General features: G+C 34.2%; 2 protein-coding genes across 2 annotated transcripts; one reads left to right on the forward strand and one right to left on the reverse strand.

Annotated features, from left to right (window-relative positions):
- Window positions 1-1,646: 1,646 nt before the first annotated feature.
- Window positions 1,647-7,321, forward strand: LOC133672540 (transcription factor TGA1-like). The gene is made up of 8 exons (XM_062092980.1): window positions 1,647-1,844; window positions 3,265-3,610; window positions 3,705-3,779; window positions 4,297-4,356; window positions 4,452-4,593; window positions 5,279-5,550; window positions 6,239-6,487; window positions 6,806-7,321. The coding sequence occupies exons 2-8, from the start codon at window positions 3,419-3,421 to the stop codon at window positions 6,956-6,958; spliced, it is 1,143 nt and encodes a 380-aa protein (XP_061948964.1). The 5' UTR covers window positions 1,647-1,844; window positions 3,265-3,418; the 3' UTR covers window positions 6,959-7,321.
- A 1,059-nt stretch (window positions 7,322-8,380) lies between these two features.
- On the reverse strand, window positions 8,381-12,416 carry LOC133672539 (alanine--glyoxylate aminotransferase 2 homolog 1, mitochondrial-like). The gene is made up of 9 exons (XM_062092978.1): window positions 12,035-12,416; window positions 11,612-11,842; window positions 11,088-11,258; window positions 10,856-10,999; window positions 10,539-10,718; window positions 10,164-10,389; window positions 9,121-9,234; window positions 8,918-9,004; window positions 8,381-8,693 (listed from the first exon to the last, which is right to left on the reverse strand). Exons 1-9 carry the CDS (start codon window positions 12,266-12,268, stop codon window positions 8,650-8,652), a joined length of 1,431 nt encoding a protein of 476 aa, XP_061948962.1. The 5' UTR covers window positions 12,269-12,416; the 3' UTR covers window positions 8,381-8,649.
- Window positions 12,417-14,801: the final 2,385 nt, after the last annotated feature.

Here is a 14,801-nt window from a genome sequence, read left to right on the forward strand (position 1 = left end):
TACAATATGCTATTGATTAACATTATTGATTAAATCATCTTTAATTCTACAAGCATGTCTAACTACCAAATCAACATCACTAGCTAAATTTCTATGATAAATAGACCAATTATTATAAACTATATCATTAACTTCGATATCATGATCAAATTCTAGAACATGAGGCCTCATCATCTTATCATTAGCATCATCTAATGTTTCAACTAAACTCATAGCACCCTCATCTTCATTATAACTAGGTTTGTAGGAGTCATAGTTATATTGATAACAATATATAGTTTTAATTATATTTCACCACAAATTCCCATAATCCTGTCTTTCAATGTCCTAAACATACCAGTATCAGTTTAATGTGATGATTATCTAATTGGTTGAGCAAATATGGGTATAGATACAATAATATCTCCATGCTTTATATTATATAAGCTTCTAAGTTTAGGTCAACTACTCACATACAACTCAATCATGTTTGTTCTACTTTGGACAAACAATTCCATCATATTTTCAAAATCCACATCATATATAATCGGTACAGAAAATACTGATGTTTCTTAATAAAACACTTACAAGTGATAACTATTTCAACATTATTATAATTCAACTCAAGTCTTCCATATATAACTTATTTGGTATCTTTAAATGATATGCTTCTAGTAGCATTCAAGAACATAGTACTTCCATTAATATAAGTTATACTATTATTCGTATCAAGAACAATAATACCATCATAATGACATAACATAAAGAAGTTGGAAGACATATTTTATAAAATAAAAATATCAATTTCAATTTAAAACCTTAATTTATCTAATTCAAACAATATTATCACATATGACAAGTAACCCAAAAATCAATTCAAACCTTAATTTATCTAATTCAAACCTAATTGATTCCATAAATAATATTAAATGCATAAAAACACACATAATTGCATTACTCAAAACCCAAAATTACATCAACATCAACATCAGCAAAATACTCAATTATCAACACATAATACAAATAATCATAAATCAAAACTCAAAAATTTTCAATTCATTAACAAAACCTATAAAATTACGAGACAATACAATTATTTTACATTGATTTTTTATGACTAGTGGCGTTGTAATGATAAGGAGGCTGCCAATCAAGTTTAGGCCGACAATTTACAATAAAAAATAGTAGAAAGACTTGTGGAGATGATGGGAAGATGATTATGGTGTTTTGATAACAGATTGAATATTATTTTAAATGATTGGAGGTTATTTTTATGGTGATTTTTATAGTTTTTATGTTTTTTTAAAGAGCGAGTACAAAGAAGAACCTATGAATGCTTAAATATTAATTATAAACATGATTTATAATCATGATTGTTTTATCTAATTGATATTCTGAATCACGGTTTTGGTTAAAACCATGTTCAAAATAATAGTTATGTTAAACTATGCTATTTCCCTAGGGTTTTTTTAAACAATATTATTTCCCTAAAATTTTACACTAACTGCGACGTTTTCATAAAAAATTAAAAGTTGTAGAGTATATCTTCTTTAAAATATAAATACAATATATTTAATTCCATACGTATAAAAAAATATAAAAAAGAAAAAGAAAGAAAATAAAAAAATGAATATAGAACACTATTGAAGGGAAGAGAGTCTCTTTTAAGCTGTCTTATTGTCATTCGATTCTTGTTGCTAATGATGATGGGACTGGTGGTTTTGAGAGAATTACTGCAACAAATTCTATTACTTCTTCTCTTTGGATTTCACTTCAGAAAATTTCCAAAAATTGCCTCTAGCCCTACTTCTTGCAGTTGCAGAGGCGGGAAAGTTTCTTTCATGTTGCTTTGATTTGAAAAAAAGGTCTGTTTTTTCCTTTGCTTTCCTTTTGGTTTGTTTTTGAGGGAGTCTGTTTGGTTATTGAGAAAGTTGAAAAGGGCTCGACAAAGAGAAGGAAATCTAATAATTTTCAAGCTGTTCTGTTCAAGTCTAGCTTAGCTAGGAGAATTCAAGTGTTCTAAAGCTGATACTATATTACTATATACATATGTATGTATGTATGTATGTATATATGTATGTATGTATGTATTTTTTTGAACTAATTGTATGTGTTTTGTTTTGTTTTCTTTGGCAAAGTTTTCTTATGGACAAAAGTCTTACTCGAGTGATGATTATATGTTTGACATGATATTGTTTTGAATTGTTTGCTGATTAGAGGATGTTGGAGAGTTGAGTTATGCTTATGGCGATGAGATTTGCGAATCATTGATTGACGTGGAAGAGGGGCTCTTTTTGATGTCCTAAAATTTTTGAGTGTTTGAATATGTTCTGCTTTCCTTTGGATTTTCTTTTTTAGCTATTGAAAGTGAGTTTCTTCTAAGTTTCTGGCCTGGATGGAAGCCAAAATTGATGAATGATTGCTTTTCTCTGTGAGGAAAACAAGCTGTTCTGCTTCCAACCTTTCCTTTTTATGATTGCAGCTGTGCTGCTTCGGTCTGAAAACAAGTTTTTCGTCAATTATTTTTGGCTTTCGAGAGCTGTAATTCTCATCTGTAACTGTGAGATACTCTTTAAAATTGATGGTAGGAAAAGCTTCTGGAGATGTTTCGGATCACAGAGTTACACTAGTTTTCCTCTGTTTTCACTTCTGTGCAATCCATTTATCACTATTGTCGACAAGGACACAACAATCTAGTTGACCTCTTGCTCCTCTTCTCTGGTGGCAATGATTAAAGATACCACATGTTTGGAGATTTCCTACCACAATAGCAAACCACGCATGTAGGACCGGTTCCACCATAAGCATGTTAAGTGAGACAAGCAAACAGTAGATCCAAAAATGGTGGTATAGGAATGAGCCGAGACACAAGAAGAATGAAATAAAAAAAGGGGGGCGGGGGGTGTTCATGCTTGGTAGTCTCTCTCTATGTGAAGGTTATGTGAGTGTTTTGATAGAGCACATTCACAGACTTTTCGTGGCTGTGGAATGCCTTTCAGGGGAAGTGTCAGTGGCTTGTGCACTTCCATGAATCTAAGATTCTTCTTTATCTGCCATGAATGTGCATTTACTTTTGCCTCCCTAGGGTTCAAATGGTACCAGAAAGTCATGAATAGTGATGTGCAGTAAGATATTAGTCTCTGATACCAGATTGGTATAGTTGGGATCTCATGTACTTGCTTCACTTTTTTTTTCCCTTTAGTTTTCTGCTGTTTGGCACTACCACTTTGTCATTTTGATTTATATTTTGTCAGTCGCTGTCTTATTGTGTTTTTGTGTACTCAGTTCTGTATCGTAGCCTTAATGTGAAGACTTCTTGTCCCAACTTCTGAAACTCTTCCATTGTCAACTGAACTCAAGCGCCTCCTATTATTTTCATCTCCGCATTTATGCATTTATGCCAAGAGCCTATTGATCTGCCTCCCCAATTTAAAGGAGAATGAATTCCACATCCACTCAGTTTGTCACCTCCGGAAGGATGGGCATCTATGACCCTATGCATCAGATTGGTATGTGGGGAGAAAATTTTAAGAGTAATGGAAATCCTAATACTTCAACAATGTTCATAGCTGGTAATCCAAATGCGTCTGCATCGATGATTATAGCACCAGACACAAAGCTGGACAATCAGGTGAAAATTGTTGGAAGCTCGCTCTTAGTTCTAATATCTGGTTTCACTTTCGGATTTACAAGCTGATGCATATTTTTTATTTATTTGTTTTTAGTCAGAGGATACTTCACAGGGTACTCTTGGACATTCTAACAAGTATGACCAAGAAGCATCTAAACCTGCTGATAAGGTAAAGTCTGATAGTGATGCTGGCTGTGGACCTCTCTCTCTCTCTCTCTCTCTCTCTCTATCTATCTATCTATCTATCTACACACACACATGCGCTCGCTCGTTTACTTCCATAACAAATAATTGTAATGTTATCATATATAGATATGGATTTCTAGTTCTGCTAAACTATGTTGGATGTCTTTTATCTCTTGATTGTCATGTCTTGTATCTCTTCTTTCTCCATTGAAGTCTTACTTTAGTCTTGTTATAGTTTCGGTCACTATTTAATTGAGATTGTCAAGATATTAACACTGAAATAATATGATATGTTTGACAGTGTGACCTTTTCCATATTTAGATCATTTCATCCATAGATCTTTAGAATCTGCTGTTTTCTGTCTATTGATACAAATATGTTCATCATCCAAAGTTTCAACCACAAGCTTCTCTTATGACAACAAAAAAATCAACCTTGAGAGTTCTTTCTGAAAAAATATGAATACTTGCTTCGTAACTATACATATGAATGCTTACAGGTACAAAGACGTCTTGCACAAAATCGCGAGGCTGCTCGTAAAAGCCGTTTGCGGAAGAAGGTAGGAAGGACTATGCACCATGCATTAAAAACTGCTGGCCTACAAGCAATAAGAGGTTTATTGTTACTAAATGTTATTTTAATTTTTATTTACAGGCTTATGTTCAGCAGTTAGAATCAAGTCGTGTGAAGCTCATTCAGTTGGAGCAGGAGCTTGACAGAGCTAGACAACATGGCCTGTATATAGGTGGTGGAGTAGATGCTAGTCAGCTAGGTTTTGGAGGACCTACAAACTCAGGTATGTCTGCCAAAGTACTCTATTACTTTTTGTTCTGCTGCCGAACTCCCAGATGGTGGTCTATCAAGTTTGATTACATGTCTCTCTCACTTTGCAGTGGGCATTGTCAAATGTTTCATGCCATAGACCTTTAAGTTATTCTTAAAAGTTAATGGTTCACTTTATTTTCTATATGAGCTGTCTTTTTCTTTTTTATTTTTGTCTCCAAGTTAGTCGTTTACTCTCTGTTTGATTCTTGCTAGAGAATGACAAAATTATAAAAGAAGATAGGGGGTTTAGTTGCTAATAAATTCGTAAAATTATTTTAGTTGAAAAATTTTCAGTTTGCTTGAGCTCATCTGAGCACCGGAGACCATCCAAAGTAGAAGCGATTTGTTGCATTATTTAATTCATATACTTGTAACTCGATCTTCATGCACTACTATTATGTAGAATGTTTAAACAATGATTAAGCACTTCAATGGCAAATAAAAGGTGAACTGCTGTCCCCTTTATTGGCTGACATGCCCGAAATTAGCACTTAAAATATGATCCTAAGAGGTTCCCATCGATACATGACTCTCACCTGAAAAATGCCTGTATTTTCTCTGTTAATTTCTTGACATTTTACTTCTTGTGGTTTAACTTTAATCTTGTTCGTTCACATTTATCTATCAACCATATGCTGACTCTGAGGATTCTGTAGGGATTGCAACTTTTGAGATGGAGTATGGGCACTGGTTGGAGGAGCAAAACAGACATATTTGTGACATGAGGACTGCTTTAAACGATCATATAAGTGATGTAGAGCTCCGCATACATGTAGAGCGTGACATGAGCCACTATTTTGAACTTTTTCGCCTGAAAGCAACTGCAGCAAAAGCTGATGTTTTCTATGTGATGTCTGGCTTGTGGAAATCATCGGCAGAAAGGTTTTTCTTGTGGATTGGAGGGTTTCGCCCTTCAGAGCTTCTTAAGGTGATGAATTAGTTATTTAAAATTATCAATTGAAGGTTATATATGGGGGTGCCTTTGAACTTATGAAATACCTCATTTTGATCTCACCACCTTGCCAAGGTGGGTAAACTTGATCTAAAACTTTGACAACTTATCACTGCATTCCAGTCTGCACTGATGCTCGGCTCGGTGTACTAAATTTCTTTCACGTGGAGCATTATGCTGGCAATTGTTAAAGTGCGTGACATATTGCCAATCTGGTTTATTAATTATACAGTTGGTGTTGGTTTTTGGTCATTGTCTACTTTGCTGTAAATATGGTTATGGCCCTTGTTACTCCAAAACTGTGGTTATTGTGTTGTCTTGCACATAATAGCCAGCAAGTCTTGTCTAGTCATGTAAAGCGCAAATATTTATACAGTGATAATTCATTTGGAGGGTTATGCTATTGGTATAGAGTCATGCTGATTGCATGTGGTTGTTAATAGAGCATTTCTCACTTCCTAGACGTAAGTATCGGCACCAACATATGCTATAGATTAGCATCTTATCATTTGGTTCATACAATTAATAAGTTCTTATATCATTCAAATAGTTGCTTCATTGACTCAAGTATTCATTTTATTCTGTGTTTCTGGACTTTCTGTCATATTTTCTATTCCGACCCAGTTTCTTCTGAGATATATTCACAAATTTATGTTGATTACAGATTCTCGTGCCTTGCATGGAGCCCTTGACAGAACAGCAACTTGTGGATGTTCTTAATCTTAGACAATCATGCCAGCAAGCTGAAGATGCTCTTTCACAAGGTTTGGAAAAACTCCAGCAAAATGTAGCAGAGACTGTGGCAGCTGGTCAGTTGGGTGAAGCAAGTTACCAGTTGGGTGAAGCAAGTTACTCGCCTCATAAGGAAACTGCAATGGAGAAGTTAGAAGCTCTGGCCCGCTTTGTGCAGCAGGTCTTATAATGCACCTTCTCTTTGCATTCTCGAATGGTTTTAGTCTAAGTTCTTAGGCATGTGCACTCATAACACATACACAATCCATGAAGTAATCACTTCAATTTCAGAGGAAAAGGCATTCTTAATTTGCATCAAAGCATATTAGTGCCTTGTGTCATGAAATAACCTTGTTATGCAGATGTGGGTGATATCCAAGTTTTCGCTAGCATTTAGGTCAAAATTGGTTGTGCTTGAAGTTATGCTCCCCAGCTTTCTGAATGAGGTCAATCAGCTGGGCTTGTTGATATATCTAACATCAACTCTTTGTTTTAACAGGCAGACCATATACGCCAGGAAACTTTGCAGCAGATGTCTCGGATCTTAACAACACGTCAGGCAGCTCGAGGGCTGCTTGCCTTGGGAGAATACTTCCAACGGCTTCGGGATCTGAGTTCAGTTTGGGCAACTCGCCTACGTGAGCCTGCCTAGCTTCATATTAGGACCCTATAGCTGGTCAAGATCTCAAGGAGATAATCATCACTGGAGCCATACTCAGAAAGAAAAAGGTGTCTTAGGGTAATGATGTAATCTTGTGTAGACAATTCAAGCTGCTGACATTTTTCAAGCAGCCTCCTACAACTGGAAAGTTTTAGATATAAATAGCCATTCTATCAAGAGGAAGTTTGTGGTTAAATCAATTTTCAGTGCTGCTACTGTCTTGCCATCAAATGATATTTCACGTTGAGTCTGCAGATGAAACTTTGTCATGTAAATTGTAGTCTGCTTGTGTTTGTATTTTTGTTCTGCCTTGTACATAAATCGTGAGAATTGCAAATTATTTGTTGCCTCCCATCTCCCTTGCTTATACTGAAATGGTCAATGTAGGCTAGGAAAACCCTACCTGACAATGAACTCTAGGTCAATAATGAATGGCATGGATGTTTTGCTGCCGAAATTATGTAATATCATTGATGCACAATTAAGAAGATGCAACTCATAGCCATTTTGTTTCCATTAGATTCTGTTTCATTTCCAGGGAATTCTGACTGGGACAGCTTTAGCTCAGTTGTCTTGTGATCCCATAATGAGCATGGATAATTACTGGAAATAACCTAGTTGTCATACAACAGGATAGTGTTCCAGCAACACAAGCAAAGCCCTAACTAAGCTAAAGCTATTCATAAACCAATCAAAAGGGATGTACAAAAGTAAGTAGAAAGCCAAAAAGAAAGCGATGCTGTTACAATCGTATTACTAGTTCTACTAATCTTGCTGTAATCATTGAAGTATGCAACGTTTGTCAGCAATATTGAACTAACCAATCCATGTCCTTCCACTAATTAAAACGACAAATCTTTGGATGTGTTCATCAGATTGCCACTATCAATCCACCATCCTGAGTCCACACGTCAATGGCTTCATTGAATAGTCTAACATGATTGGTCTCTACTTCTTTTTATCTAGCTAGTGATGTTTCTTGTCTTTTTCGTTTCTTTTCTTCTGTACTGGCAATTTTTTCTCCCTTTTTCTGGTTTGTAGTTTATGTTTGGTACAAGGAGAAATATAAAGCAAAGAGCATTTCCAGTTTCACTTTGTGAGTTTTTTAATCTTCTTATCCATCCCCACCACTTCTATATCACCAGTTGAGCTCAATCAATATTTTAGTCTTCAGAATCCACATTTAGAGATGGTTGCTTAGGCACATGGCCTGATTTGGAGGGTATTGCCGAAAACCTGGAACTACACAGCCAGTAATTCTGAAAAATTGGACATTAACTGTCCTCAGAGGTCCGAGGTCCTCATGCAATATAAGTTTTTCTTGAGCATTGACTCTGCCTGCACCTTAAAAACGAAAGAATCTAATGCCTTGCCAGCATCGTTGACCTAAAAATTATCTGTCGCACACACCGATAACCGCTAAAGCCTTTCTTGGATTATGTTTCCTTGCATGACTTTTCACGTAATGTATCCATTGGTTCACATCATGACATGTGCATCCACAGAACATGGAAATACAGTTCGATTTTTTCACGTAATAGAATCAGAAACAAGCAAACTCATCCTATTGTTGGAAAGGTTAGATATTTGCTCGATATTATTGAAAGCAGCCTATCAGAAGAGATCGACGCCAAAAAATGTGAATAATTACATATTCATCTCAGCTTCTGGCAGGTAGCTCCTCACAACTTTGACATTGAATAGTCCAACGCGTCAACAAGACAGTCTGCGTATGCCAAAACAAAAACCGTGACATTAGATCATTTGGTTAAAAAGAGCATGTAAACAAAATTAACAATGGTAATCATCATGCAAGCAATTCAGAGCTTTTTTCCACAGAAACTGCAGTTTTTAAAAGCTCTCAGAATCCCTCCTGAAAGTTACCTTATTGCTTGTCTAAAAACACAAGGGTTTAATTTATTTAAGCACTTGAAGAGACATGAAGAGTACCTGCATCATCTTTGGTGAAGCACATCGGTGGTTTGATACGAAACACATTTCCATGTATTCCACCTTTGCCGACTAAGATGCCAAGCTCTGCACTCAGGAACCAGTGATGATAAATACAAAGTAGAAATCGATGAGAAAATCATTTCATAATCAAAGGCTTATCTTTTCTACGTTTATGGTGTTGGGAGGTTGTGCCTTATTACCTCTAAGTTTCTCAAACAAGATTGCAGTTTCTGCTTTGGCAGGGGTTTTTTCCTTCCTGTCAGTCACAAGTTCTATCCCTACCATTAAGCCCCTGCCCCTTACATCTCCAATGACTGAAAAAACAATTAAAATTTCAGAGCAGCTTAAAATATCATAAAAAAGTTAAACAATGTGATGCACTAAACTAGTAGTAATTCAGAAGTTACATATCAACATCTAAATTCATGTAATCATCACATCTGACGAAAAAGTTGATAAAATTTAGACTTCTGCACAAGGCTACAGAAGCAGCAAAACTAATTAATCCTAAATGAAGATGTTAAAGAAAGAAACTAGCTTGGCTCATGTCTTACAAAAACACACATGTGCACAACACTCAGATGAAGCTTATTTGTGTAATAGCCCATCCCAAGACATTGCACAAGCACATGCATAAAAGAAAATTCATCTGCACACACAGGAACTAGGTTTTTGGCACAAACTCTGCAAAATAAAGTGCTAATGATATACTATATAAGTTAGGAGTGATTTAAGAAACTTATTTTATGTTATTTAGGGTTTTAGAAATAGGAAAACAATGAAAAGATGAGATTACTTTATTTTTTAGGTTTTAATAATTTCTTTTTTAAGAATATCTTCAATGTTTATTTTTTTCCTTAATTAGAGTGAGGTGGAATTTACATATTACTATTGGAGATATGCTATAATGTTAATATTGTATTAAATTTATAATAATCAATCAAAAGTTTTTTAAAAAAATTGTGCTTTTATATATAGTTATGGATGAAAAGAGCCCTAAGCAAAAATCTAGTTAGGTTTACTCTAATGTATGTTGGTATATGAATAGAACCACACTCAAAAGTATGGTTTGCTATAGCAAGTTAGTAATAGTTGGTTTGCATTTGAAAGTAGTTCGGATTTCAGATGGTGCAAAAAGACAGCCAACAGAATACTTAATATACAGCGAACAGAAAATGTCATGTAAATCACAGAGGCAAATATCACAACAGAGTATTAAGATGCTAGGTTCAAGATAAATTACTGTCATGACTTCTTTGTAGCTCCCTCAAACGTCCAATCAAGTGCGAACCAACAGCAGCACAATGCTCTTGACGCTTCTCTTGGTCTATGACTCTCAATACTTCAAGTCCACCAGCAGAGCACACGGGGTTCCCACCAAAAGTATTGAACTGAATTTTTTGCGCCATTACTTGTGCTATTTCTGGTGTTGTTACTACAGCTCCTAATGGCAAACCATTGCCAATGCCCTGATAAATGCTATTGGGTGTTACTTGTGGGATGGTCAAGCAGTTTTCAAAAGATAGTGAAAGTAACATATTGAAGTGAGAGCTATTTAAAACATAGAAGTATCTTTGCAGCACTGATGAACAAATCTGAAAGAGGTGATTTTAAATACCTTTGCCATAGTAACAATGTCAGGGATGACACCTTGTGTCTCAAAACCCCAATAGTGGCTTCCTGTGCGACCAAACCCTGTTTGCACCTCATCAGCTATGCAAACACCTCCTGCCTTACGCACAATGTCATAAACCAATTTCAAGTATCCAGGGGCCAATTCAACCGCTCCTCCAACTCCCTATATTCATCCAAAAGAGAGAATAGAGTTTCCTTGAAATGCCATTTTCACGGTTGTCAAAACAACCATATACGTTGCTTACTGGGAACAAGTATCAAAGTCTTACTGGAAACAAGTGTCAAAGTCAAGTCACCAACCTGAATGGTTTCAGATATAAATCCAGCAACTTTTCCTGAAGTACCATAATCAATGTGATCCTGCACATCTTTGGCATAACCAGTAGGATCAGAGCCAAAGATTCCTCGGTACGGGTCTGGGTTAATAACATGATGAATTTCTCCCTGCAGTATTCTTCTGTTAGATTTACTGGCATCAATCCAATTACAACGGGTGATCATATTTTCCTGCAGCAACAGTAGATCAACAAACCTGCGGAATTGAGTATTTCCATGTGTTTAGAGCTGTCAGTCCTATTGTACCAGAACTTCCACCATGATATGAATTTCTTAACGAAATCATTTCAAGGTTACCACTGTATAGTCTAGCCATCAGCATAGCTAATTCATTAGCTTCTGATCCAGAATTTACAAAATAGACAACCTGCACATGCAAACAAGTTTAAAATTTAGATATTGTTTCCCAATCAGTTTAAGCATCAAAATCTTACTTCAATAATCGTCGTCACAATGTACTTCAGGAATCTTTTGTACCTTTGACACAAATAATGATGAATTACGCACTGATTACCAAGAAAATTCATGTTTTTAAAAAGTTAACTAATTATTTTAAGCATTATCCAACCAACCACTTAGAATAATGATCATCATTTTAAAACAAAAACAAAACAAAAAATTAATCAAAACCTAAATTACATCGTTCCTGTATATTCCTTCAAGAATTACGATTATTTACCGAAAGGAAATTAAAAGAAAGGGATCAAGGACACCAAAAACCTTGAGATTTCCAGGCATCTTAGCAGCTAAGGTCTCAGCAAAATCAGCAATTGTATGGTTCAAGTAAATGGTAGTAGCATGTTGGAGCAACTTGCTTTGCTCCATAATTGCATTTAAAATTTGAGGATGGCAGTGCCCACAAGAGACAGTCACTATCCCAGCAAAAGCATCCAAATACCTCCTACCATTTTCATCAAATAAATATTGCATCTTTCCTTCAACAATATTCAACTGCAAAACGAAAACAACATCATCAATCAACACAAAATGAAAAGGAAAGATAGATTGAGTTCAAAAGGGCACGATCAGAAAGTGATGAACAGAGTGACAACACAGCAAAATCAAACAAAGATCAAAACTTTTATGCTATATATGAAGAAGGAAACCATTAAATTAAAAGGGTACATGATATTAGAGACTAACAGGCTTCTGATAGTAGTAAAAAAGAGAAGGACCCAAAAATTTCTTGCGTTTTTGCAAGATTTCATCAGCTGATGGTCCTTTGTAAGGTTTTGGTTGGTAATCAAATGGTGGAAGTTGAGGGGGAGAATCAATAGGAGAAGGAACTGTAGAGAAAGAACTGCAGAGAGATTTCCACCAAAACTTGGCTTTGGCTTCTTTCACTTTTCTTCTTAACATTTGTGTTTGGAAAGCCATGGCCAAAAAGCAAATGAATTTGAGAGGGGAGAAAAACAATAGCTGATGCCTTGGTGGGGGTGATGGAGAATGACTATGTGGGTGTGTTTATTTATGGGAGCTTTTCGTCTTGTTCCTTTCTTTCTGCAAACATGTACTCATTATTTTGTGTTTTTTAATGTTATCCTTTTCTCTGATAACATTCAATTTGTTTTTAAATTTTAAATTATTTTTAAATAAAAAATACTTTACAAAATTAGAAGCTGATATAGATGTGAGTAGACTGAACCAAACAAAGATTCTGACAGCTAATAATACATATGGCCATTTGTCAGCAAGATACAGTGTTTATTGTAAGATGCCTCATGGTGATCCACTGCGGCTGGACATTTTCGAGGAGAATATTCTCGAAGTCCTACTCACCCACCATCTTGATTTTTTTTTTTTTATCTTGACTCAATCTGATAATTAAATAAATTAACCACAAAACAATGATCAAAGCACGCTTATCAACCAAAGGCCTACATCTAATTCAAAAGAAATTCACGTGATTTTAGTCTAGGAGAAGTATAGTTTTGGATTAGATTGGTGTTGGGAATATTTTTTTAACATCAAAATAATATTTAGATGCTACTAATATATTAAAAAAAATTCAAGAACCACATCAAAACACGTAATAAATAAATCAAAATAAAAATAATAACTATATTATCTTACAAAGAAAAAATTATCAATATTCGAAAAAGATATCTTATTAAAATCATGAAAAAATCTCTATAATCATAATAACAAATTAAAAATTACATGAAATTTAATAAAAAAAAATAAATATAAACCATGTGTTAAATAAGCATAATTCTCAAAAAAAAAAATTTAAGAGAATCCTTCCTTCCCAGTATAATAGGCTGAAAGTTTTGTGAGAGGAAGAGAGAGCTTGGGAAATTTCTTCTTCTCCTTCAATTCTTCATTTACTTTCAAATTTTAGGGCATGGAGAGAGAGAATCAAGTGATTTCCTATTGAAGTTGTTGGGATACTAGCTTGATTACCAAGAAATTCATTAGAGATTCTATTTAATCCATGTATAAAACTTAGAATAAAGAAATTCATTGAGGCAATTAATAGATTTCTTCAATATACATGAGTTAAGGTGGATTTCAAGAGAATATCAAGAAATTATAAACAAATCTTGATTAATTTGATTCATATTCAAGAAGGGCTTGTGGAGGAGCATTCAGACATTATAAAAAGATTAGAGTAAAAAGATTTAAATCTGCCAATAAAAAGATTAGAATATCACATTTTTCCATTGATATATGGTATACCTTCTAAATCACCAAGACGATGTAGAACTATTCATTTGAAGTTAGGTTTCAATTTTGGCAAGGAATTACAAAATTCAACTTTGGTATTATTTTAATTAGTTCGGCTATTATTTATTTATATTTTCATTTATTTTAGGGCTTGCATAATTTATTATATCTAAGATTTTACAAATAAATACGTTGTTTTATCATTGGTTAATTTCCATTTCATGTTTAGTTTATTTTTTTAGATTACATTGTTGGTTTTGTTGTTATTTGTTGTTTTGTTTTTATGTTGCATCCAAATAGATTAGGCCCATGCTTTGTTTTGATTTATCACCTAGTAGTAGTGATTAAGTATCCTTTGTTTTAGGTGTTATTGGATAAATATCCCGCACTAAGCCGTGAACCAGGTCAAATTTTTTCTAAAAAAAAAAAATATTCAAGTGACACTAACATTTTTATAAAAGCAAGAAAAATATGAGACTCATGTCATTGGCATAACTAGGTTCAATAAGCCCAGTTAATTTAATAATATGATTAAAAAAAGACACGATAGTAAATAAAGCAAACAAAAAAAGGTAATAATTAACTATAAAAAATAACTGTCAATATCATACTCGGAAGGAGAAGAAAGAAAGACTGATTAAAGACTCACCGTCACTCCACTAGGGATACCACCCAATCAACAGAAAAAGTTCACCAAGGTGATTTTAACGCCATTATGAAAGGTTGCACAATGACACTGAAAGCGGTCGCACGCACTATCAAGGTAGCGACCCAGAAAACAAAAAAAATATATCATAAAGTGAGCATCTCATGCCAATATTCCTTTTAAAAAAGATAAATTTAACAAAGAATAACAAACAAAAAGATCCGACATAACTCGTGCCATTTTCAAATTAGTGAAAAATCCAATAGAAAGTAAATACAAAAACAAAAAACAAAGCCTAATCTTAAATTAAATAAATATTGAATGATAAAATTAAAAAAAAAATATGAGCTTTATACAAGGAAAATAAAAACAAGCTAACCTGAACGAATCTCTTAAATATGAGTTAATCTTCTAAATTGCAACTCATTGAATCCTAGACTCAATAAGCTTAATTGCCAACCAATTTAGTATTAAAAAATGAAATAAGGAAAAAATATCCATTTAAAAAAGTTGTCAAGGTATAAGAAAGAATAAAGGTCAAATACAATAAGAAAAAACTGAAGGAGGATGAAATTATAAAAAAATAATTTAATTTTT

Source organism: Populus nigra, chromosome 14 (genome assembly GCF_951802175.1).
Source record: "Populus nigra chromosome 14, ddPopNigr1.1, whole genome shotgun sequence".
Lineage (NCBI taxonomy): Eukaryota > Viridiplantae > Streptophyta > Magnoliopsida > Malpighiales > Salicaceae > Populus > Populus nigra.